This window comes from Alexandromys fortis, unplaced genomic scaffold, assembly GCF_014885135.2.
Source record: "Alexandromys fortis isolate MF-2015 unplaced genomic scaffold, M_Fortis_MF-2015_v1.1 scaffold_234, whole genome shotgun sequence".
NCBI lineage: Eukaryota > Metazoa > Chordata > Mammalia > Rodentia > Cricetidae > Alexandromys > Alexandromys fortis.
This window is the reverse complement of record NW_026068113.1, coordinates 6,450-31,356: the sequence shown is the minus strand read 5'-3', so window position 1 is coordinate 31,356 and position 24,907 is coordinate 6,450. Positions and strand designations below refer to the sequence as shown.

The window sequence follows — 24,907 nt, the reverse complement described above, 5'->3', positions numbered from 1 at the left end:
GAATGTGACTCACATACACACACCTGAAATTTGAATACTCCCAGAGTATTCAAAGGGTCGAGAAATGGTTTTGGGAGGCAAACCTTGACAGAGAGATTCAGTGGACCATGTTGAGCATTTATCATTAATAATGGAGCCTCACAATATAGACTATTCTTCCTTGACCTAGGAATGCATGAAAATGAACCTTCACAGGACCAGGACCAAACTGATTCACAGGAATGTAACTCTGACAAAACAAATCTCCTTTTTTCTAAAAAGAACAACAAATCCTATTTACCCAATAAAGTTACACTGCAGCTTCTATCAAGGAATTACAAACTCCTATACTGTAAATCAATAAGGAGGTGACCCATTAACTCAGTCAGATAACATCAAATGATCCAGGTTATGTCAGGGTCAGTTGGTCAAAGCAGAAAGTGTATCTGGGAAATAATGACCCCAATATCATTATTGACAAATACCCATAGAGTCAAGAAACCAAGGAATTCTGACAGGATAAGCACACACATAAGAACACCATTGTTAGATTTATGAGACGCTGGCCACAGGGAACAATGATTATAAAACCATTGTACTCACATCACAAGCAATATAAACAAAAAAATCCAAAAGAACTACTTTTTGGGAATGAAAGCCCCATGGAGAAACCAGAACCATGATACACTGATGGGAACTGATAGTGTGCAGACACTTTAGGAGGCAGCCTGGGTACTCTGGGTAGAGTCCACTAAAACCTATCACCCATGATTCTACTCCCGATACATGACAATACTGCACACGACAATTAGCACATAAATATTCATAGTTGCATTCTTCATGAGAGCCAAAAAGTGAAAATTACTCAAACATTGTCAAATGATACATGCATACATACAAACATACATACATGCATACATGCATACATACATACAAAGGTAAACCCATATAATGGAATATTACTTGACCGTAAGGACATAAAGTACTCACACATGCTAATGTGGATGAACTCTGAAGACAGGATTTGCTACATTTAAATGTGTGAAGCCCTCAAGTCCTACACTGACCTCTAACCCCTAAAGCTAGGCTCAGAGCCTTATGAAGGGAACCCACACCCTTACACAAGACTCCAGAGAACTCCCTAATTTCCTGTACCACATAATGACATTTAGAAATCAATTTCCAGTATTGTTAGAGCAACCCCAAAGCAATCCCCATGTAAAGGGAGTCACACACAAAATACAGCTTACAGGACTCTTCACTGAAGAAGCTGATTCCATGTCAGGGAAATGGAATGTAGTGGGGGCTGGAGAGGGAGAAGTGACTGCTAATGGGGACAGGTTTCTTTGAGGATGACAAAAAAAAAAAATACTCTAAAATGTATAGGGCATGGCCCCCACGAATCTATTAAACATTATTGAATTGTATATTTTTCAATGTAAATATGCAGTGTGTGAATTGCATTCCAAAAATCTGCTAATTTAACTTCATTTGAGCATTTTTAAATGAAGTTAAAACAATGGTATTTCCACAAATGAGACTATAGACAATTTGTCCATGGCAGGACTTCACTACAAGAAACAAGGTAAGTTCTTCTGAAGAAAGAAATCCTTGAAGTAAACTTGAATCTCTGTGAAAGAACATAGAACTTAGGATGGTAACTATGCTAGCAAATAGGAAAGATTCTGTGTTGTCCTGTCGTCTTTCAAACATGAGCGACAGCTTCCCTGGGTGCCCAACATTTTTGGCTTCTCTGACTGACACCACGCTAGGGGCTCCAGCCCACAGCCTGCAGATTACAAGGGCATACAAAGGTTTATATGAAGATCTACAGGCCACTGGTTAGACACCCCTGAGAACAAAGTAAATAATAAAAAATAAAAAAAAGTAAAAATAATATGATCCGTGTATCAACAACATAAATGACCAGAACAACCCAAAGGACAGTAGGGAGGAAATGGAAGGAAACTATTACAACACGCCACTATTACAAATGTTAACTAAAGCGCGTGGCTATGCCAATAAATACATAAGGAGAATTCAAGAGCTCTTTTAAAGTTTTTTTTTAAATTCCACTTTATGTTTATGAGTGTTTTACCTAATTGCATTTCTGTGCACCACGTGCATGCAATGCCCAGGCTGGGCCAGAAGAGGACATCAGACTCCCTAGGAATGGAGTTACAGATCATTGCTGGCTGCCTTGTGGGTGTGGAAAATTGAACTTGGTTCTTTAGAAGAGCAGCCAGTGCTCCTCTCTCCATCACCCCTAGATCTATTTTTTTAAAAAAATCCATAAAATACATGGTGTTGTTTTCTTTCTTTTATTTTGAAAGAACACGTAAGTTTCCAGTAAAGCAGAAAACAATTTAGAGAAAGAATAAACATTTTCATAGGAAATTCAGAAAAATAAAAATAAAAACCTAGCAGGAGACAGCTTTTCATGGAGTATGAAATGGATAGCAGGTTGTCCTTAGAGGAAAAATGGAAAATGCTCTCCAGTGGGTTTTCAAGTTAAATCTCCTTGGAAAATTAGCATCTTTGATTCATCTCAATCTTGAACAAGTAAGGCTTGGGAAACTGCTTAGGCCCTGGAGTGAGGCACCATGACTTCTGTAGGCTTATACACTTCCTTCAACTTAGGTTCAAACAGGGTGAAAATCTGTTTATAAAATGTCAACTATGCAAAAATATCCTGTCCACTGAAAAATGGCTCAATGGAAGTGGTAAAGTCAAGGAAATGACAGTCTGTTTTTCCTCTACTTCCTAGATGCTCAGTTTTTTTCTTAAAACTTTTGCATTTACCACTTCCAGTTAGCTTGGGGAGACAGCTGTCCTACCTGCCTCCTTCCTCTTCCTGCTTCCTCTACTCTGCTTCCCTCCTACTCCCTGTCTCCCTCTTCCTGCTTCCTCTACTCTGCTTCCCTCCCACTCCCTGTCTCCCTCTTCCTGCTTCCTCCACTCTGCTTCCCTCCTACTCCCTGACTCCCTCTTCCTGCTAGCCTCCTACTTCCTGATTCTCTCTTCCTGCTTCCTCCACTCTGCTTCCCTCCCACTCCCTGACTCCCTCTTCCCTTCTTGCTTCCTCTCTGCTTCCATCCCACTCTGACTTCTTCCTGCTTCCCGCTCTGCTTCCCTCCCACTCCCTGACTTCTTCTTCCTGCCCCCTCCTTCCTCTGTCCACTTTGATCTTCCCATGACATTGTTTTGAATGCAAAGGAAAAGCACACAAAAAAGAAAAAAAAAAATCTGTGATGGAGGATGACTCTCCTCCATCAGATGATATTATGCCAAGGCTGTATCGTATTCTATTTCCAGTTCCTAGCCTTACATGACATGACCAACCCCACTTATCTCCCTTCCAAAATGCAGATCATCTAGTAGATACAAGCTCAGATGCTAATTCTCTCAATGACAATTACTTGACAATTCAATGCATGCATATAATCCATTCGTTCTGTTTACTCCCTCCACCTGACTCTCTTCTCTACCTCCTTCACTATCAGCTCTTATCCCCTCCCCTCTACCTTCCCCTTTCCCAGATCATGACTTTAGGTTTTGTTATGTGATGCATTTTAACAGGGCCTTTTGTGTGACCGGTGGATTGGAACCATCCAATAACATTTAGGAAATGTTAATCCTTACTCAATCAGTTCATTCTCCTTTACCAAAACCTCCAGAGCACATGAAATGCCCCTCCTGTCACCTAGGCCATCCTGCTGAGTATGCCTGCTATCAGAATGCTCATTTCCTTTGTTTTTAATTTATTTTTTGAGAATTTCATGCATGCGTACTGAAATTACAAGATTTCCCTCCACTCCCTAAGTACTCTTTTCAAATCCATGGCCTCTTGCATTATTATTGTTGTTGCTATTCATATTATTCTTGTTGTTATTTGAACTTGCTAAGTTAATTCAATGTTGCTCACAGGTATAAACACTTAGGTCTTGATCACTTAGGATTGGGTAACTTATCAGAGGACTTGTCCCTGGAGAGGACAACTCCTCTCTCTGTGGCCACTACTTTGCTGTAGCCCTTGAAGTGTGGTCTTTTGAGATTCTCTTCCATCCACTAAGGTAGGTCAACTGATGATGTCATTTTTTTCAGGTCTTCTTTAGGTAACCATATTGTTCAGATATCATGAGTACAGCTTCTCCGTTATCTATAGAAGACACTGTCTCACAACTTGAGTCCCAACACCAGTGTGGGAGCGCCATGCATTGATCAATGCCAGGTGGATTATTTGATTGAATAATATTGTGACAGATAAACAAGCAAGAGAAAGTGGGAGGACAGAAGAGGAAAGGGAAAAGTAAGAAACAGCCACGTCTGGTGACTCAGGGAAAGAATGCGTAGATATTATCTTTCTCCATGGGGCCATGTACCATCTATCCAGTATATCACGGTGTGCATGCTTTCCTGGGCCATCTCTACTCGGTTTCTGTTTGTTTGTTTGTTTGCTTGTTTGCTTGCTTGTTAATAAATGCCTGGATATGATTTAGAAGCACATCTGCAGAGAGGTTTACTCTGAACTCCAGCACTTGCAGCCCCAGCCCCCACACCCCACGCCACTGTCACCACACTTCTGCAGGCCCCCTCCTTACCTCCACCTCCCATAGGGCTTTGGAACTGGTGGCCGAGGTGGCTGACTGTCGGCCGGTTGTCCTCAGGAAGACATGTTGCTTCTTCCTGTGCTCATCGCATGTGAGAAACTTCTCTTGCTCAGCGTGGAAGAGCCTCACCACATCACCCTGTATGTCCGTGCAAGACGGGAGTAAGGGGGAAATGAGTTTGAAAAGAAAACCAGCCTGCTGTCCTGAGAAAAGCAGAGTGCCCAAAAGCATCCAACTTACTCCCTTTAAAATGTCATCTTTGTTATCACTCCATTTCATGAAAAGGACAATTTTCCAGCTTGTGTTGCAGTTGACAGAGTTGACCTAGAACGCAAAGCAGAGTTAATATTTCACATAGCTCCTAGAGTCACGATATCATTCAGTCCCAAAGTTCCTCACTGTAGCCAGGAAGGCTGGGCTTCAGTACAAACCTCTCGTTATAGTTCAGATAGCTATGATGCCCCTGTACACTCACATGTCCAAAAGCATGGTCCCCAGCTGGTGGAGCTGTTTTGGCAAATTTGGAACCTCCAAGAGGAGGGACCTAGCTGCAGGAAGTAGGGCTCTAGAGTAGAAAGCCGTGATGATTACGGCCTGGCCTAGCTTCCTGTCCTCTCTCTCTCTCTGATGCCTGTTGAATGGAGGAATGCACAGTCTAACACTATTTGAGCTGTGCCTCTCCCATCTCCACGTCCTCCCCACCGTGCCTGTGAACAACAATGCTTATTTGCTTTGTTTCAGGTACTTTATCAAGGCAATGAGAAGAGTAGCTAATAGGCCATGAATACAGACACCAAAGGGAACAAAGAACCAGAAAACGCATCTGGGGAGTAAGAAATGAGCAACAAATTTGGGTAACAAATAACCTATTTGTACCCATCACTACAGATGCTCCAAATCCAACTTGAAGGTTCAAGCCCTGGTTTCCTCCCACCCCTTTGGGAACCCTGCCTTCTTTTCCTCCAAGTCTCTGGTTCTACAGCTACAAATGTAAAGGCCAAATGAAATCAAATACTTTGAAGATGGAATAAGATACCAAGAAATGAGCCTGGGGCCTACAAGTGAAAATGTTAGTGGTCGTTAGCAGCAGCAAGAGCCCTCATTTGTAAAATCACACAGCTAGGGCGTACTAACACCATCTCACCTCATCCTAGTGGCACCCTAAGAAACTCTACCTTCCTTTCAGACTATGGGCACATAGAGAGAGAGAGAAACTCACCGACGGATCAGAGCTTGGGAACCACAGACTGAGATTTGAACTCACAACTTTCTCAATCTAGAGCTCATGTCCTCTCCGTGACACAGATATTCTAGCACAAGAGAGCTACAACCCCAGGTCTGCAACTGCCTGGTGAGAGGCTTAGCAATGTACAGCTAAAAACTCGATCTGCCCAGCAGGGCTGTGCATGCCTGTATTTCACCTCTTTAGGATTAAAAAAGGTACTCTACTTAGGAAGACAACTTGGCAAACTGTGCCCCTACAGCTAAGCTAGGGGAAAAGTGGCAAAAGGACTTAACAGGTATTAACAAATTAGAGAATGATTATTCAGTGACGCAAAATTTACAGACCTACAAAACTCATGCTACCCAACTGTGGGCCTTGGGCTCTTCCCCTGCAGAATGGGCTCAGTGTCCTGGGTTGCTGCTCAAGTCACATGCAGTGCACACACTCTGGTCCCACAAGGCCTGTTCCTGGGGCACAAGCTCATCCATATACAGGGACATGGACTTTTTCAAATGTCCTTACCTCATTGCAGCCTGGGTTATCCACCAGTTGATGGGTGCTGGCGTGCAGAGGCTGGCCAGCGTTGACGGGGTTCAAGACCACCTTGTCACCTATGACCACCTGGAAAGAAAGGAGCAACAGAGCTTTGCAAAGGGAAGAATGGGAGTGCACAATGGTCCTTGGAGGCCATCTATCTCGGGACGAACAGCTTTTACAAGCCGACCCCACAGCCCGTGTTCTGAAAGACGGCTGAGGCTGGATTTCAATGCACAACGGTTGCTGCTTATACTTCAATACTTTGCAAGTTGGTCCAGGGCACTAAGAAAGGTTTTTTTGGTATTTAGTTGAGACACTTGTATAAATAAACTCGACTCAATTTTAGGGAAAGCAGGATACTATTTTGAGCGATCTTTATGCTTGAAAGAATGAAGTCATAGTCATGTTTCTAGAACTGTGATTACAACATAAGAAATCTATTTTCTAATAGAATTCCTTTATATATGGCAATAAATGGCTTTTACGTTTTAAAGGTTTAATTTTATTTTATTGTGTGTATGTGAGAATGCCCACCTTGTCTGTGTACCATGTATATTCTGTTCCATGGAAGCCAGAGAGGGCTTTAGATTCCATGCAACTGGAGTTACAGGCCATTTCTTTGGTCCCCAGCATTAGACACTTAAAGATAATGTTCTATAACTGAAACAAATGCCTGACCAGAGACTCATACCTACCCTTAGGTATGATCCACACAGCCTGATCCTTTCTGGTCCGACCTCCTATCTAAACTAACACCCTTAAAGCACTGAGGTATGAATAGGTCAAACCCTATTAGATGGGAGAAACTATTTTTAAAAAGGTAAATATTCATGTCATAATCTTAACTAAGTCAAACACATTAAATGACAATGACAGAAAAGCAAAGATTTGCTAAAAACAAATTTCAGATCTCGGTATTATCAAGTGTGTGTGTGTGTGTGTGTGTGTGTGTGTGTGTGTGTGTGTAGTCCAGACAAAAATGACAAAGATGTAGGACAACCTGTATCATTCTCTACCTTATCTGTTTGAGACAAGTTCTCTCAAGGAAACTAAGTTCTTTTTCTCAGTGAGGCTGGCTGGCTAGTGAGTTCAAGGATCAGCCTGTTCTGCTCTCCCAGTGCTGGGGTTAAAGGCACACACAGGCAAGACTGGCTTTTATGTGGAGACTGGGTATTTGAACTCAGCTCCTCACGCTTATACAGCAAGCCACCTCCTCAGTCCTGCATTTTCTTTTGACGGTGGGAGAAGAAGGAAAGGAAACAAAAGAGATGTCTGCCTTCTTACAAAATAAAACCCACATATTTTGAGAATGATACATTTTAGAAATATATATGGTTATATTTTCTATAACCTGAAATGAATCTAAGATCATTAAAAAGAACCTATTACTTGTGGCTTAATATTCACTGTAGGCTAGCAGTTAGAGACCAGCTTGATACTGTTAGATGATATGCATACAAACACAAAATATTTGAACTGACCAAAGATTATAAACTTAAATGGCATTACTAAAAAGTGTCAAAACTTAGGTTCTTTTGGTGTGTAGGGTTTTTTGTTTTGTTTTGTTTTTGGATGGGAGCCGGGGAGGGTGGCAGTTTAAAACAAGGTGTACTCTGTGTAGCCCTGGTTATCCTGTTATCCTGGAACTCACTTCTGTAGACCAGGCTAGCTATGAACTCACAGAGATCAACCTGCCTCTGCCTCCCAAGTGCTGGGATTAAAGGTGTGCGCCACCACCGCCTGGCTTGAAACTTAGTTTAAAGTAAAGGGTAGGTGAGTATTTCCAGAACACTCATGCTGTTTAAGGTGCCAATTTCTTTTTAGTTTTTTTTTTTTCCCTTAAAGCATCTATTTTAGGACCTTAACAAGGTCAAGTACGTAGTTGATAGCATTTAAACATATTCACCGCTAAGTATGTGCCCACGTAATGACTGACTAATTTAACTAACAGATATCCAGAGTGTTCTCAGTTGCCTTGAAAAAGGGATTCCTGTGGCTCTGTATTGTCCAGAATCCCAGGCGGCTACTGCAGTTGAAAGAGATGGAGAAGCAGCCCTGCTTACTGACTCAGGAAGCATGGGGTGAGCATGCAATCCACTCCCATTCCCTACTAAGGCCTTTCCACTTTCTGTCCTTTGGTATCTCCAAAATAGCTGGATATTTCTGGTGCACTCATGGAAATGGAATGGCAAGGGATCCTCAACCAGGATATTAATTCAGGATGGCTGTTCTCATGGTAAAATCACTGAGGTAATGGGATTTTTTTTCAGAGGCCCAGTAGGAAAAACATAGCGACTGTATTTAGGTCACACTTCTCTTCTCGTTTCCTTGTTTCCCAAACACCAGTTTCCATAGCAATCGGATCTCTTCTTCTGCCTGTGGCTCCAATGCTAAACTTCTCTTAGTTGAGCCTCAAGCAAGTGAGGGCTGGAAGCAAGGCGTGGGGCATTTCCTGGTGGGGAAGCTGCACTTACACTGTCTCCGATGGAGCGCAGCTTGTAGAACGGTTGAATGTAAAACCAGGACCCTTCGTTTCCAGCTTCATCCAGAGTCACTCTCATGGCGTTCTTCTCTAGCAGGGCCGGAAGCCTCTTATTCACGGTTAGGTATTTATTGCTTTTCAAATGCAGGAGCTAAAAATCCACCAAGAGAATAAGGCATGAGCGAGTCTACTCTGCCATAGCTCTTTTGGTCATATAAAATACTTATCAAACATTCCTCCCAACACCGAGCTGTTTGGGAAGCAGGAGAAACACAAAGTACCTAATGCTAGGAACAAGAAAAGGAACAGTGAAGGAAGCAGAGAAGAGGGCAGGAGGGAAGGAAAACCTTGGACGAGATAGATAATGCAGAAGCCGGTTACGCCATCATCTGGAAGCTGCTAGAGAGGCATGCCATCACCTTGTGAACGGGGATAGGAACTATGGTCTGACTAGTCACTGATACAGAAGGGGACCAAGGAAGGTAATTATGTCAATAGGCAATAGCCGGATTTAAAGGGCAAGGCTATCAATGATTGTTATTCCTTGTGATGAACGGGGTGACCCTGGACATCCACCTTCAATGCTCCCAGCACATTATTCTTTACTCTGGGATGATGATTTCATGAAGCATGGGAGGAGAGAAGATCCAAATAGGAAAGTTTGTCTAATAATCTGGGCCAGTAAGTATTACTAAGGTTCTCCGCCTTGGTAGGTAAAAGACAAAACAGGAAAGCAAGACTTCCCCGTCTCTAGAGAAGGAAGGCCAGCTTGTGACTCCACCGCGGCTGCCATATCTCCTGTTTACATGAGAACACACGAGCACCCTTAAGGGACCCACAAATCTACCGACAGGGTTGCTGAGAGTGGGAGGCATTAATTTGTGAGTCCTGGAAAGCCTATGACCAAGAGAAACGGGAGCCAGTAATGTCTTCCAAGGCCCTTGATGCTCCCTTGGTGAATGGCCTCTAATCCTCCACACACAGGCTTACTTTCCCACAGGTGAGCCTGAGAGCAGAATAAAGCTGAGATCATTTCAAACTACCCTGGAAGAAGAAATGATTACCAATGTTTTGGCATGGATTAGCTGTCAGCATCTCCCACGAATTTTTTTCATCCTTGGTGCCTCCCATTTCTCCAGCCTAACCAACTGAGTGTCTTCTACTCTGAGCCTCAGAACACTGGCCTAACTTGATAAAGAACAGAACTTCAAAGGGACAGGGAGGAGTGACAACCTGATCTTTGTAGTAATAGATTTCAAGAGCTATTACTAAGACCGAACCCAAGTAACCATTTAATCAAGAAGCATTAGCCATGAATGATAACCCCAATACCTGTAATCCTAGTAAGATCAGAGCAATCCTAGGCAATTTAGCAAAACTATAAGGTAACTTCTGCAATTCCCATTTTTTAAAATAAAATCACAAAGTTGTTTTTGTAAAACATTTTTTAGTTGCACTGCTCTATACCTAATAGCGATAAAAATACGAAAAAAAATCCTTTCTATTTAGTAATTTACAAGGTTGCAAAAGCTGGAACAGATAACAGATGGACAGGGTACTCAACAGTTTTAACTACTGTCGCTGTGCCTGGGTTAAAATGATCTGGGAACTGGGTACGTTAAGATGATCCCTAGGATTTCCTCACAAACTCATCTCTAAGACTGGGCCAGGTCTGATCAGAACCTTCTGGTAAAGACCTGCGGAAGCCTGTTTGGACTGTGTTATTCATTGCAGGTTCAAGGGTACAGAGATATCAGGTGACTCAAACAACCACAAAATATGTCAACAGTTGCGAGATACTTTTGATTAATAAACGATTTATTAAAGAGGGTACAGATGATTAAAGTTTTGTAAAGTAATCCCAATGCTTGGAGAGTGGAGGTAGAAAGGTCAAGAATTGAGGGTCAAGCAGCTACCTGGTGAGCATAAGGCCAGCCCACAGGCTGCATGAAACCTTGTAAATACATATATTCGCGTGCAAAGAACTCTTTTTGTTTTCTCTGGCAAACAGCTCTGAACAAAAGCTAAAATTTACAGGGCATTCAATTTTCACTAAACACAGTGAACTCCCAAGCATCATAAATTAAGCCAAACCATTACAATTAGGGTCTTCTTCAGGCATGGTGTTTCCCATTTGAACCATCTGGACACAAGTGACCAGTAAGCAGCGCAAGTGACCAGTAATTGGCTGAGAACGGAAATGCTTACACCATGACACAAACCAAGAAAATGCCCAAGTGATACAACAAGAAACATGAGGGGATTGTCCCTGTTTTTGCTGTTGTTGTTGTCTAGGTTGTTTTCAACAAAGTAGCTGCCTCTATTGGAGCCCCACTGCCAAGGAAACGGCACACCACGTGACACGGCTGCTTCCTCAGTTTCTTTCTTCTTCATGCTTCCGCTTCAAAAGAGAAGCGCAGATTGCACCTACCTGGATCACATTGCCGTACTGGATCACGGTCCCCAGCAATTTCCTGTTTTCTGTCTCATTCTGCTTCTTTTCCAGGTCTGCAGCGTGCTGTAACAATGACAAGGAAGACTGGTCACCAAGAGCAAACAGGTTCTAGTCCTCTGCAGCAATACAGAACCACTGTCATCAGAACCGCAGAACAAGCAAACCCCTGGGCACAGCCCGAGGGTCTGTGAAATGAGCCAAGAGCTTGTGAAGCTCATCTAACTCGGCCTCGCTTATGCACTGGCTTATGTCTCAGCTGTCAGGACCTTTGGGGATTATTAAAATGAGCTTTTTCTTCAGGGATGTCATGGACATTTGACTTAGGAAAAACTAGTCAAGACCATGTATATGTCTTTTAACAACAGAGAAAGGACAGAAAGAATTTTGTATTTCTCATGTGATTTGGAAATATTCTTTAAGGCTTTGGAATAAAATAAAAACTAAATTGAAAAGTCGATTTGGAGCAGTATGTGGTTTTGAGAACTTTATTATGAAACAGCTGTGAGGTTGTTTCCTTATTTGTAAAACCAGAATAAAAGTAGTACTTAGACCTCATATACATCACTACATAGTGACTGCTCACTGTACTATATGTGGTCTATTATTGATTACTGTCAAATATTTATTCACCATAATCTCTCTAATTTTCATGTAGCTCTTTAAAAGGAAGATGATTACTCTATTTTTAAATAAGAAACAATCAAATTTAAAGGTTTGGTCAATAGCACACAGGTAATTGGATGTTGAGTATAGTGGGCTCGGGTAAACTATTTTCTCTATTGTATATAACAAATTTTGCTTTATTTCAGTCTTAGTTTTTAATCATGAATTTATTAAGTGACAGAGCTAATCCACAAATGTGCATTTTGGTTAAACTCCTAGTTTGTGGAGTTATAGTAAGGTTGGAAAAATTAGCAGTCAATCTGACAAGCTCAGAAAGGTAGCAAGGGCAAACAGAAGGTACTTGAAGGGGCTCCTGGGACCAACACCATGAACAGCTTTTTCTCATTCTTTTGTCCAAGTATTTATTTATTTATTTATTAATTAAAGATTTCTGTCTCTTCCCCACTGCCGCCTCCCCTTTCCCTCCCCCTCCCCCAATCAAGTCCCCCTCCCTCACCAGCCCAAAGAGCAATCAGGGTTCCCTGCCCTGTGGGAAGTCCAAGGACCACCCACCTCCATCCAGGTCTAGTAAGGTGAGCATCCACGAAACTGCCTAGGCTCCCACAAAACCAATAGGTACAGTAGGATCAAAATGTCCAAGTATTGTTAAAGGAACTACTATATCACAATACGGCAACAGGGAACTACTGACACCATGGACAATAAGCACACTATCATCCTTAAAATGCATCAAAGAAACATGACAGGAAAGAATTACATACAGAAAATGACAGGTGACAGCCTAATGACCAATAATGTATTACAACTTCAGAAACATTCGTTTGCTGTGTTCTCATCAGATAAGACACTGCCAGTTATCCATGGGGTCCCTTTCATAAGGAACACACCTTCATTTTCACAGGCCTTTGTGGGCATGTTATCATCCAACTAAGTTGATATGTTAGCAAACCCTCGTTGGTGTTCTTACCACAAAAGGGAACTCACAAGCATTAACACACTACCACAAATATTACAGAAGATTATGAAAGACATATCATAGCATTCAATAATTTTTCATTTTAATTAATTTTTTATTTACTTATTGTAAACTAGGGATAAAACCCAGGGCCTCACTCATGCTCAGCAAATGTTTTACCACTAAGTTATATTCCCAGTCTTTCAAATAAGATACTGTGGTGGATAGAATAGCGATGGCCCCGTGGACTTACAGATTTGAATTCCTGGCCACTGGGGAGTGACACTACTTGACAGTGATTAGGAGGTCTGGCCTTCTTGGAGTAGGTGTGGCCTTGTTGGAGGAAGTGTATCACCAGGAGGTGGCCTTTGTGTTATCAAGGGCTCAGGACAGGGCCTAGGCCTCTCTCTTTCTCTCTCTCTCTCTCTCTCTCTCTCTCTCTCTCTCTCTCTCCCTTTATCTCCCCCCACCCCATTTCTCTCCCTTTCTCTCTGTCTCTCTCTCTCCCCTCCCCACCTTCTGTTCCAGATATAGAACTCACAGCTATACTCTAGCACCATGCCTGCATGTCCTCATGTTTCCTGCCATGATGACAATGGTCGTGGGGGTCTCTTCAACAGCAATAGACACTGACTAATACAGAAATTAATACCAGGGACTGGGCTATTGTTGTTGAAGTGTCCAAGAATAAGAATATTAAAAAAATGTAGATTCCAAAAATAAGAATGTAGAAATAAAGAAATATAAAGCTGTAAGCCTAGGAGAATGAGAACAGCCTGTCAGCAGTTTTCTCAGCAGCTTAAGGATTAACTATTAACAGTGGGTTACTCTGCTTTACAACCCATAGCTCTATATACAAGGCTGAAACATCTCTCTCCAAATTGAGAGTCTAATATCCCCAGCCATCCTTGATTACTGATGGATATAAGCTGAGTAAACTTTTAGGAGATAGATAAATGACCTTTGGTTTACACATTATCCCTGCTATGTCAAACCGGCAGCATCAAAGGGGAGAGCATAGGCTTCAGTAAACACTACCAAGGAAGATAACAGATTAAGTACAAACACTAGTTTAATTGAAAAAAACTCTATTAAGAAAGATTGTAAAGTAAGGCAATCTGTATCTGAATTTTACCTTGAGATTGTAAAAATTCTTTGTTCAGATCTAATGCTTGGTGCCCCTACTATAAAAAGGTGGGTTCAGAAATTGGCCTTTGCCACAGCCTTACAAAATCCATCTTTGGCTGTGGTCTCAGCTAGCTGATGAGCTTTTTGTGCCCCATGGAGTTTTCCCCCCCCTGGAATCTGGTGCCTGGAATAAAGTTTGCTTCTGGTTTATTTGACTTTGGTGGTCTGTCCCCATCTTTGTGCGACACCACCACCACCACCCCTCCCCGCACCGTGGACCCAACACTGTGATAGGTATGACCATGCTTTTGTTTAGAAGAATGTGGGCTTTGGGTTGTTGGATTAGAAAAGCACTTGAATGCTTTAAGCTTAATGGGTCATACCAGTAGGAACATGGAAGACAATGGTGCTAAGGGTGATTTGAACTGTCAGGGACCAGCTCAAGAGATTTCAGAGGAGATGAATACTAGTATGTGGCCTAGAAATGGTTCTTGTGATATTTGGGTGAAGAATGTAGCTATTTTTGGCCCTTGCACACACACACACACACACACACACACACACACACACACACACACACACACAAATATTCCTGAGGCTAAATTGAAGAGTTTTGAATTAACAGTGTGGACAGAGAAAGTCTCAAAACACCTTAGCATTGATTGTGCCCTTGGTTACTAGTGGCCTGTCTTATGCAGATCTATAATGAAAAGGAGCAAGCTGAGCAAGGCAAAATATACAATGTAGAGTTTGAGGAAAAAGGGGAAACCAGGAAGTATAATGGAGTTAAATCCCACATTCAAGGAGATAAACAGATCAAAGAAAAGCCTGTTGCTAGAGGAGATAAAGAGAGTGATGACCTCAGGGTAAGATTCAACCCAGCTAAACTTATAACATTCAAGGCCAGCCTGGCCCACAGAGTGAGTTTCAGGACAGCCAAGCTTAGTCACAGAAGGAAACCATGGAAAACAGAAAGCTGGTGAAAATGCAATTGAACAAGAAGGCCATGTTCCAACCCGAGCAAGCAGAAAAAGTTGGCAGCTTTGGCCATATGGTTCTGGTTTTAGAGTCAAGGACAGAAGAAAGGGGTTATGGAATCTCCCCTTACAGTGCAGGAAAGCTGCAGAGATCAGGTATGTGTCATGGGTGTCCCTGCATGGAGGTCCAGAGAGGCCATCCTGTGAAGCTGTGTAGGTGATGTTTGGATTGCCTTGGAGACCCCAAGACAATGGACCTGCCAAAATCATGAGCTAGCAGTCAAGCAAAGTTGTGGCCCTTGTGTGAAACCAGCCCAAGAAAGAGGAGTGTGTTGAAGTCAACAAAGCTGAAAGGAATTGGAGAGTTGATGAGCACTTTAACATCAGATATAGAGATGCAGTTTGGAGTTTGCACAGCTGGTTTTTGTGGTCTTCCTTTGGTCTAGAATTTCCTATGTTCCCTTTCCTCCCATTTTAGAATGGTAATGTATATCCTGTGCCATTTTATGTTGAAACTATGTGATCTGCTTGTTTTGATTTTGAATTTACAAGGGGTTACAGTCAAGAGATGGCTGTGAGTCTCAGAAAAGACTTTGAAACCTTGAACTTTTAAACAGTGTTAAGACTGTCATTGACTATCAGAACTTCTGAAGTTGGATTGAATGCAATTTTGCATTCTGATATGGTTACAGGCCTATGAGGGCCACGGAATGGAATGTGGTGGTTTGAGTAGGGATGGCCCCTCAGGGTCACAGGTTGAATGCTTGGTCATTAGTGAGTGGTGTTACTTCATAGGGATTATGAAATTTTTGCCTTCTTCGAGTAGTAGGTGTGACTTTACTGGAGGAAGTGTATCACTGATGAGGGCCTCGGGTTTTGGATTTTCAAGGGCCCAAGACAGAGGTCCAGTGTCTCTGTCCTCCTGCTGCCTGCCAATACAGATGTAGAATTCTCAGCTACCTCTTCAGTACATGTCTGCCTGCATCCTTTCACGCTTTCTACCACGATAATAATTTATCAAACCTCTCAACTGTAAGCATGACCCAATTAAATGCTTTCCTTTAAGAGAACTGCTGTGTCATGGTGTATCTTCACAGCAACAGAACACTGACAAAGAATAGAATTTAATAACAATTATTAGGGAAAAGATTCTAAAACTAAGCAATGTTCTCAAGATGATTTTAAAACAAGGTTTAGGTGGGCTGGATCAAAACCATAATGATTCCTACAAATTCCGCATCCTCTCAAGCTCTGTCTGCGGCGCATGCGATTTAGAAAGCTGAGCTTTGGAGAAAATTACAGGAAGCAATCTCAGCTCACGGGCCCAACAATGTGCAGGAAGACAATGACTTATCAGTGGGAATCCCTGCCAGGTAGCCACATGTACACCAGCCCAAAGAGGGGTCTGCTCACCCATTTCTCTCCCGCTCTTTTTGAGTGAGATGCCAGTCCTTGTGCTACTCTCATGAATACAAAGATAACGCCACGAAACTCCAGTCATCTCCAGTGGTAAAGCCTTGCAGACAACACAGCAGCACAGTCTCCGTGACGGCCTCCGTGCAGGTCTTCAGTCCTGCTCCCGGCCCCCACCCCATCCTTGTTCTCCCAATTTCCACCCTGTATTTCCTACTCTAGAGAGCTCCCTGTAGTTTCCACAGGTAGTTTTCCAAACACTGGCCTGGATTCATTTGGAATGAGAGTTTACACTTGTACAGAGTGGTTTGTTTTTTTTTTTCTACTAAGCTGTTCTCGGCTAATACTGCATAGAAACTGAAGAGAGAGAAAAAAATATCGATTGAGGAAAATACAATATTTTCAAAAAAGAAAAATAAAACACCCAAGCAAATGGAGCTTTTCTATGCCCAAAATATCACAGTGGTGAGTTTCATGCTTTCTGAATTCTTGAGTAGCACAGCCCTTCTTGGACTCAAATGATTTGAAGATGGAAAATTCTCATGAACCTTTTCTTATTCCCAAGAAATTCCAAAAGCCTCAGCCTAAGGCCTAAGAGCATAAAATATTAAGTCCCTATGCTGGCTGGAAGGAGCTTCAGTTGAGGAAATGCCTCCATAAGATCTGGCTGTAGGTAAGTCTGTGGAGCATTTTCTTAATTAGTCGTTGATGGGGGGTGGCCCAGCCCATTGTGGGTAGTTCCATCCCTGGGCTGGTAGTCCTTGGTCCTTTAAGAAAGCAGGCTAAGAAAGTCAGGGGGAACAAGCCAGTAAGCAGCACCTCTCCATGGCCTCTGCATCAGCTCCTGCCTCCAGGTCCCTGCCCTGCTTCAGTTCCTGGCCTGACTTCCTTTGGTGATGAACAGTAAAATGAAAGCTGAATAAACCCTCTCCTCCCCAACTCACTTTGTTCATGGTGTTTCATCACCGCAATAGAAACCCTAACTCAGACAGACCCATGCTAAGTCTGAGCACAAATCAGTGTCAAGCTGACCATCAAAAAGGTACTACTATTCCAAAACAGAAACTAATTACAAAGAAGTGAAACTGAAGAGCAAGGACAGCTGGCTAAAATAAAAGGAAAATACACAGGAAGTAAGTAGAGAATAGAACCAAAGACTACCTTAAAGACACTGTGGAAGATCACAGTTAAAAAACATTGTCAAACTATGAATTACAACTTTCTCATGTCTGCTAACAAGGTCACTGAACAAACACAGAAAGCAGTAAACTTATGGGCCATTGTGTGAGCCCACTTCTAAGCTCCTTATCATGTAAAGAAAAAAGTCTCTAATTCACTTTTTACTAACAGCATGAATTTAAAATATGTTTGTTTAGTGCAGGGACTGGGAGATGGATCAGTTGGTAAAGTGCTTGCCAGACAGCATGAAGACTCGCGTGTTCAATCCCCAAGACGTACACCTACATCAAAAGCCAGGCAGGAGGGCTGGAGAGATGGCTCAGTGGTTAAGAGCATTGCCTGCTCTTCCAGAGGTCCTGAGTTCAATTCCCGGCAACCACATGGTGGCTCACAACCATCTGTAATGAGGTCTGGTGCCCTCTTCTGGCCTTCAGGCATACAGACAGAATATTGTATACATAATAAATAAATAAATATTTAAAAAAAAAAGCCAGGCAGGAAAGCACAGGCTTGCAATCTCATTGCTGGAGTAGAGACAGATTTATAGGATTCTATGATCAGTCAAAGGTGAGCGCGCTCACTCTCTCTCTCTCTCCCTCCCTCATGCGCGCACACACACACACACACACACACACACGCACAATTGCACATGTGCACACACATACACCTGAACATGCATCAGTCCTTAAATAATCCCCTCACAAGACAAAAGTTAGTTTCTAGAACAAAAACATCCATCATGACTTTTAGGTTCAGTAGGCAACATAAGATATAGATTAAAAGGCAGCAAGATCTAGATTGGGCCAGGACCTACAGACTAAGGTTGCCCACTTCCCTGAAAAGAATGAGGTCATGATTTGTTAAACTTTTCAAATTCATGTCATGAACATACTGCAACACAGTGAACTGACTATTTTCCAAGGAATCTCAGCCGAGGGATAGGGGGAGGGCTTGTCTCAATGGACATAACTTTACTCGGTAATTTTTTTTTTTTTACTCAGTAATTTTATTTCTAGGCATTTGTATTTCTAAGACAACCGAGCAAAAATAAAAAGTTCCAACTTTTTTTCAAATGGCCAAAACAATTTGTCAGGATCTTGAATTAGTATCCCTATCCTGCCCTCGCCATAGAAAATGTTTATCTAAAATTTCAATGTCGTCATACAGTGGGGCAACCATGGAGCCATTAAAAGTGGAAATGAAGTCTTCTATTATCTCACAACCAAGTTGCGAAACAAACAAACGTCACTGAAATGAGAGAAAATAGCACATCCCCACCAATGGTTTAAAGTCTCTCGGGCGGGGCAGGGTATGAGCAAAGCACACAAGATGATGAAGATCAAGGTTAGTCTTCAAGGAAGAAGGTTCGGGGATACCAGCAATGAATGGTCTTTCCATTTCCTGTTCGTGTTTGCCTTGGAAGCTATAGCACTCATTTGTGTGATTTTTGGAGCTATATCTTCGTTGTGTCTCTGGCAAATATCCTTTTAAAAGCCATATAATTTTTTTATGTTTTCTTTAAAGATCTCGCCAAATGAAATAGCTACTATTCCTTTTCCTTTTATATTGGATCAAGGAGTATTTATAATTTCTAAGAACAAAATACTCCATCCCAGTTTCTCGACAACTGACACTACAGTGTGCTCTAAACAAAACCAAGGTGAACCCTGATATAGTCACCTGCGATTTTATTTCAGAAATAAAACAAGCATTGTTAAATCAGTACAGAAGGGACACTGGAAGAGTCAGGAAAAGGATATTAATGTAAGGTCAATGAGCTCTCAATGACGTAATAGGAAACTGAGTTAAGGATCCAGAAAAACAGCTACTCATATCTCAGGCTTTAAAAAAACAATAAAGATTTGTCACTCCCCCGCTTGGCTTATGTCAAATAGCTTAATGACATGCTTACTCTCAAAATCTAAAACAGTATGGGCACCCATTTCAAGGTCACGGGCAAACCACTCTCAGGAAACATCAGCTAGATAGCCTTTGTAACATTATGATACGATAGTGACGCTAACTCATTTAGCCAAGAGACTTCTGGGAAATTGGGACCTAAAGAGTCAAACAAAATCCAGCTTCTGCTGGAGGAGTAAGCACACAGTAAGCAGCCACTAGATGTCATTCTCCTTCAGAGGGCTGTGCACATCGCTTACCACAGTCAAAAGGATATTGAGTGGTCTAGACAACAAATTCCTTAAATGGCATTAATTAAAAATAGCCTGACCTCTGACTCCCGGGTGCTGCCCGGTAATTGACCAAAATAAAAATGAAAACCCAATGGAGACCAGCCACCAGTCCCCACAGGCAAGGAAGACTTTGACCAAAATACATTTCAATGACTGCACGAAAACAGTCAGAAGGTTTGGGGATAAGGGGGAAAAACTCCAACTAAGCAAAAAAGTACCACCCACACAAAGTCAAGGGCAGACCATCATTCAAGACGGAAAAGCCATGCCAGCCAGTTCACATCGGGGCAAAGAACTGGCTGTCCTAGCATTAAACAAACAAACAAACAAATAGCATAAAGGACATAATATTCCCTCATCTTTCTGGTTCTCTTATCTCTTAGTATCTCTGTCTCTCTGTGTGTCTGTCTGTCTATGTCTCTCTCTCTCTCCCTCTCACACACCACACACAGAGAGAGAGAGACAGAGACAGAGACAGAGAGAAGCTTTTAATCACATTTAAGAATAGATTTAAAAGAACACTTCTTTTGCCCACTCCAGTTGCAGTGCAAACATCAAAAGAAGGCATAGATTGCAGGTTGCAAAGGTCCTAAAGACTCACATCTGGCTTTAGTCTAGCCATCCAGAGTTGCTGCGGAGCATATGCTTTAAGCCTTAACTGAATTAGCTGCCAGCATACTTTAAAAATCCAAGTATTACAAGCTGAAGCATGGATTTCTATCTTCACTTGTCAAAGCAGAAGCCATGCGCAGCTCTTAGTCCACCTTCCCACACAGCACCGCACTGCAGGGGGGTGGTGCTGCTTCTGCAGACCTGCAAGTGTAGGAACCCCAAGGGCAGCACTACCCTACAAGCCCCTTTTATTCTTGTTGGCTTCCTGATGGTCTAGAGGAGTATTAATCTGAACCCCTGCAGTAAAAAGCACAGGAGAAGAAAGAGTTGGAGATGTACTGCTAAGATCTCACTGTACAGAGTGACCTTCATAGCAGAGATGCAAAGGCAAGACAACTAAAGACACCCAGGGCTTTCACAAAGATAATGCCCTAGGTCTCTGCACCCAGTAGTGCTCTCCTAGGAGCAAGGAGAATGGAAGGACCTTCCCCACCCCTTCGACGAGAGGCCCACGTTCCCACCACAGGCTTGCAGGAGTGGGGCTGGGGTTCTGATTGGAAGAGGAGGAGTGGAGCCAGTGACATTCAGTAGACAGGAGTCAGGTAGGCTGGTTCCTATGAAATGTCGGGCTTGGTCCTGTGCAGTAAGCTTTCATTTCATCCCACACAATCTTAGGGCTGCCTAGACATTTACCTGGGTTAAAAGGCACCTGTAATTTTCATAACTCAGGGCCCCACTCCACTTTACACCTCAGCAAAGAGCATAATTGTGTGTTTCGTTAGTACTGTCACCAGTATATTTTCACCCCCGGAAGTGCAGGTACTGTTGAATGAAGCAAAGAGTATGCTGTATGTTCTTCATAACATTACTGGGAGCCGCTGGTCATTTTGAAAAGTCCCTTAGCAGACAACAAGCTTCCCACATCCCAAGTATTACCTGCTGGTATCAGCCAAGTCCTGCAAGCCCTGATTCCCTTGTCTCCCAGGACAGCTGTCACGACACATTAAGTGTACTATTTATTATGTAACTTATCGCTTATTTTTTTTAATTTCTCCTTTGTAAGTTATTTTAAAAACGGATACCTAAGAATCCACTGAACACCTGCAAAATTGTACAGTATTTTCTATGGGGTGGGAGCCATGAGCCTGTGGCACCTAAGGCCAACATCACAATCACTGTAATAGTGACGTAATCCCTTCGATCTTTAACAGTATCTCTAGCCTTCATTCTTTCTTCTGCTCTGTTAATCCCGGAGATGCCTCACACTGAGGCTTACGTGTTACTCCCCTCTTCCTCCAGGAAGCTTGTCCTAACCCCTCTGCCACATGCTCTTAAACAGCAAAGGACAGTTTGCCCTGTATTGCCTCTTTATTAATTGTAAGGTGGCATTCCCTCTTCATTCTTTATTTTCTAGAAGCTACTAGATGGTTAAGGCAAATCCTACCTCTAGTACCTAGTAGAACCCTCAGGCATCCAGTGTTTCTCATTGTGTCCTGACACCATGGGAAGAACTAACAGGTGAGAACAAGAGAGGATGCCAACCTTGTACGATTGCCATTTTCATGAGTGACAAATAATTAAGGAACTTATTAAACATAACTGCAGACTATACTCAGCATTGAGAAAGACATAAACAGGAAGCCGAAGTGGGGAAAACAGGAAGCATCTCTTGGAGGAGTGTGTAGGGAGCACTCTGCTGAGAAGGATACAGAGGTCCTAGCTGAAGAGCAGCCTGGCTGAGGATGACCCAAGCAGAATTAGCTGGGAGTGCAAAGGTCATGTGACTAGGGTGAGTGTGGGCTGCTCAATAAAATAAAGTGAATAAATCCTCCTATAATAAGAGTATAGTACTGTGTACTGTATTATAGTGCATTTTACAGTGCAGTATAGTAAGAGTACAGCAGCTCCAGAGAGAAGTTCAGAGTCTAGCCACAGACAACCACACACATAACAGGAAAACGTTTGGATTTCATTTCAGGCACACTGGGAGGTAGTCTGCTTCACAATGGCCTCAACATGAGCTGACAGAAGGTAGGACCCCGAACACTGGATCTTGATTGGAGCACAGAACCCTCATTGCAACAGCGTAGGTTGAGTGAGGGAAGGACCCCTTCTCATAACACCAACCTCATCAGATGCAAATGGCTATGACACTGTCACATCTGAGCTAAAACAGAACAGGCTCAGACGAGAAACTCTGCGAGCTCCTCCAGGGCCCAGCATCCATCTTCAAGCTATGACTGAAAACCAAGCAGCACCATGTTTCTGTTTTTCCTGTCTACTTCCTGAGTACCTAGTGTATGTCAATCCTGACTGCAGACATGAGGGGCTCAGCAAGAAACAAGAGTGACACAAGGACCTGAGCCCATGCAATTTACATTCTAGGGAGACACAGAAGTGACGTGGAGAGAACAAAAACAGTGTGAGGTATGGAGTAGTCACTAATTCAGTAATGTTACACCGGATCCTTCCAAGATCTGCCTTCTACACATCACACAGAGCTTTCACAAAGCTTCGCCTCCAGGTGTCAGGTAGCAGAAGAATTCCATCATAATTTTATAGGATAATTGTCTCAGAAAGGCTCAGAGACTTGCTGTGGTGCACAGTAGGTCAGCAGTACTGTGAGCACTTCTCTTACTTGTCAATCAATATGATAAGCATAATGATGCCTGTCAAACTCTATTAGAGAATGAACGAAAGTTATTAAGCATTAACTAGGTGACTGGCGATGTTCCTAAGACCTCCATGTATCCTTTACTGTGCTTCTCGCAGCCTCCTTTTAAAGTGGACATGACCATGACCATTGTGTTCATTTTATGGATAAGGAGCAGAGTCAGAAGGAGCTATATGATTTGCCCAAGTTCAAAGTCAATGAATGGTTGAGCCAAGATTCAATTCCAGCTGCCATTTTGCCTCAAGCCACTCCTGGAAAGTTTTGTGGGTGCAGGGCAGGTAGAGGGGGGAAGAGTATCACTTCCCTGAAAAATAACTTAAGATGGCTGTAGTTCATTTCTTCTTAGATTAAAAAAAAAAAAGTCAGGAGGATGGAGAGAGAGTTCTATAGTTAAAGAGTACTGGCTGTTCTTGTTGAGGACTTAGGTTAATTCCCTGCTCACAGCCATAAGCAACTCTAGTTCTAAGAAATCCAAAGACCTCTTCTGAGCATTGCATACATAAATGGTGCACAGATATATATACAGGCAAAACACTAATACAATGATGATGATGAATTTTAAAAGCCATCAGATGGGGTCAGAGACTGACATAAACAACCCTGTCCCAGCCACCCTTAGGGTCCATCCAGATGACCACTCTGGACATCCCCGTCCCTGATACTGTCATCTCCATACATACATGCAATTTGTTGAGCAGCACCGCATCTGTTGTGCTGTTGGCCCCAGGCTTAGCAGCTTTCCAGAACTGTTTCTGCGCAGAGTATCGGTTCATAGGACATAGTTTAAAGAGGCAATCTAGAAAGAAAAACAAAAGACAAAAGCTGTTACGGGGGATGCTATATACTCAGCCTATGAAAGAAGGCTTCCCAGTTTTACTAAGGTTTTATAACATCTTACACATATGTGTTGGTACAAAGCCCTTTTGCCATCACTGTATAAGGGTACAGATGAGGAAACTGGGGTTTACAGAAAAATAATCAATTGTCTATTGTCACCAAGGCAGTTAATGGCAGAGCTGGGACTACATGTCACAACCCAGTGTTCTTAATCTTTCACAATTACCACCATCAATTCATGGTAGATAACCCTAAAGTCCCCAATGAATACAACAATACATACATGTATTTTTGGTCTTACTGAATTTTTTAAGTGCAAAACTAATAGACACAAACACACACGGCTTACTTGAAAACACTTCCTAGAACAAAGGTCTTTTAAGTGACATGTGCATGATGACTCTCTGGGATATAGAAATTTCAAAAAAGCAAAATTCAAATTGAGACCAATAGATGTGCCCTTGACCCCTGTGATCAGTGCATTCTAATTGATCCCTGTTAGTAGTCCCGGGTTTCTGTGACTATACTATACTGCCTTATACAGCATGGACAAGTGATTTCCAGATTTCTCTAAAGAAACTGACACAATGACTGTAGCAGCAGAGCAACTGAGCCAACAACAGAAAAGCAGATGTGACCCTACTCTTGCTCTTCCTGTCAGCCACCCCAAAGGAAAGACTTAGGATCTAGTCAGATCTGAGTAAAAGTCACGCAGCAGGTAGAAACCATAGGAAAAACGTGCAGCATACGGTCTTGGGATGATGAACCTTATCCTAAAGCAGCTGTAACAATTGAATGTGAAATGTCCCTGACAAATTCACACTAAGCACTGACTCTAGCAGGTGGCATTGTCTTGGAGGCCATGGAAGCTTCGGACAAGGAGCTAAAAGTATACAATGGAAGAAAGAAAGCATCTTCAACAAATGGTGCTGGCACAACTGGATGTCAACCTGTAGAAGAATGAAAATAGACCCATATTTATCACCATGCACAAAACTCAAGTCCAAATGGATCAAAGACCTCAATAT

General features: G+C 42.5%; 1 protein-coding gene across 1 annotated transcript in view; it reads right to left on the bottom strand.

Moving 5' to 3' along the window:
- Itpr1 (inositol 1,4,5-trisphosphate receptor type 1) overlaps window positions 1–23,838 on the bottom strand; it is a gene marked incomplete at its 5' end in the record, with an annotated part of 210,471 nt that extends 186,633 nt beyond the window's left edge. The window contains 6 exons of the mRNA XM_050124741.1: window positions 4,581–4,727; window positions 4,830–4,913; window positions 6,337–6,435; window positions 8,826–8,984; window positions 11,265–11,351; window positions 23,723–23,838. Coding sequence (XP_049980698.1) covers window positions 4,581–4,727; window positions 4,830–4,913; window positions 6,337–6,435; window positions 8,826–8,984; window positions 11,265–11,351; window positions 23,723–23,838 — 692 coding nt within the window. The remainder of the gene's footprint in view (window positions 1–4,580; window positions 4,728–4,829; window positions 4,914–6,336; window positions 6,436–8,825; window positions 8,985–11,264; window positions 11,352–23,722) is intronic.
- Between the last annotated feature and the right edge of the window lie 1,069 nt (window positions 23,839–24,907).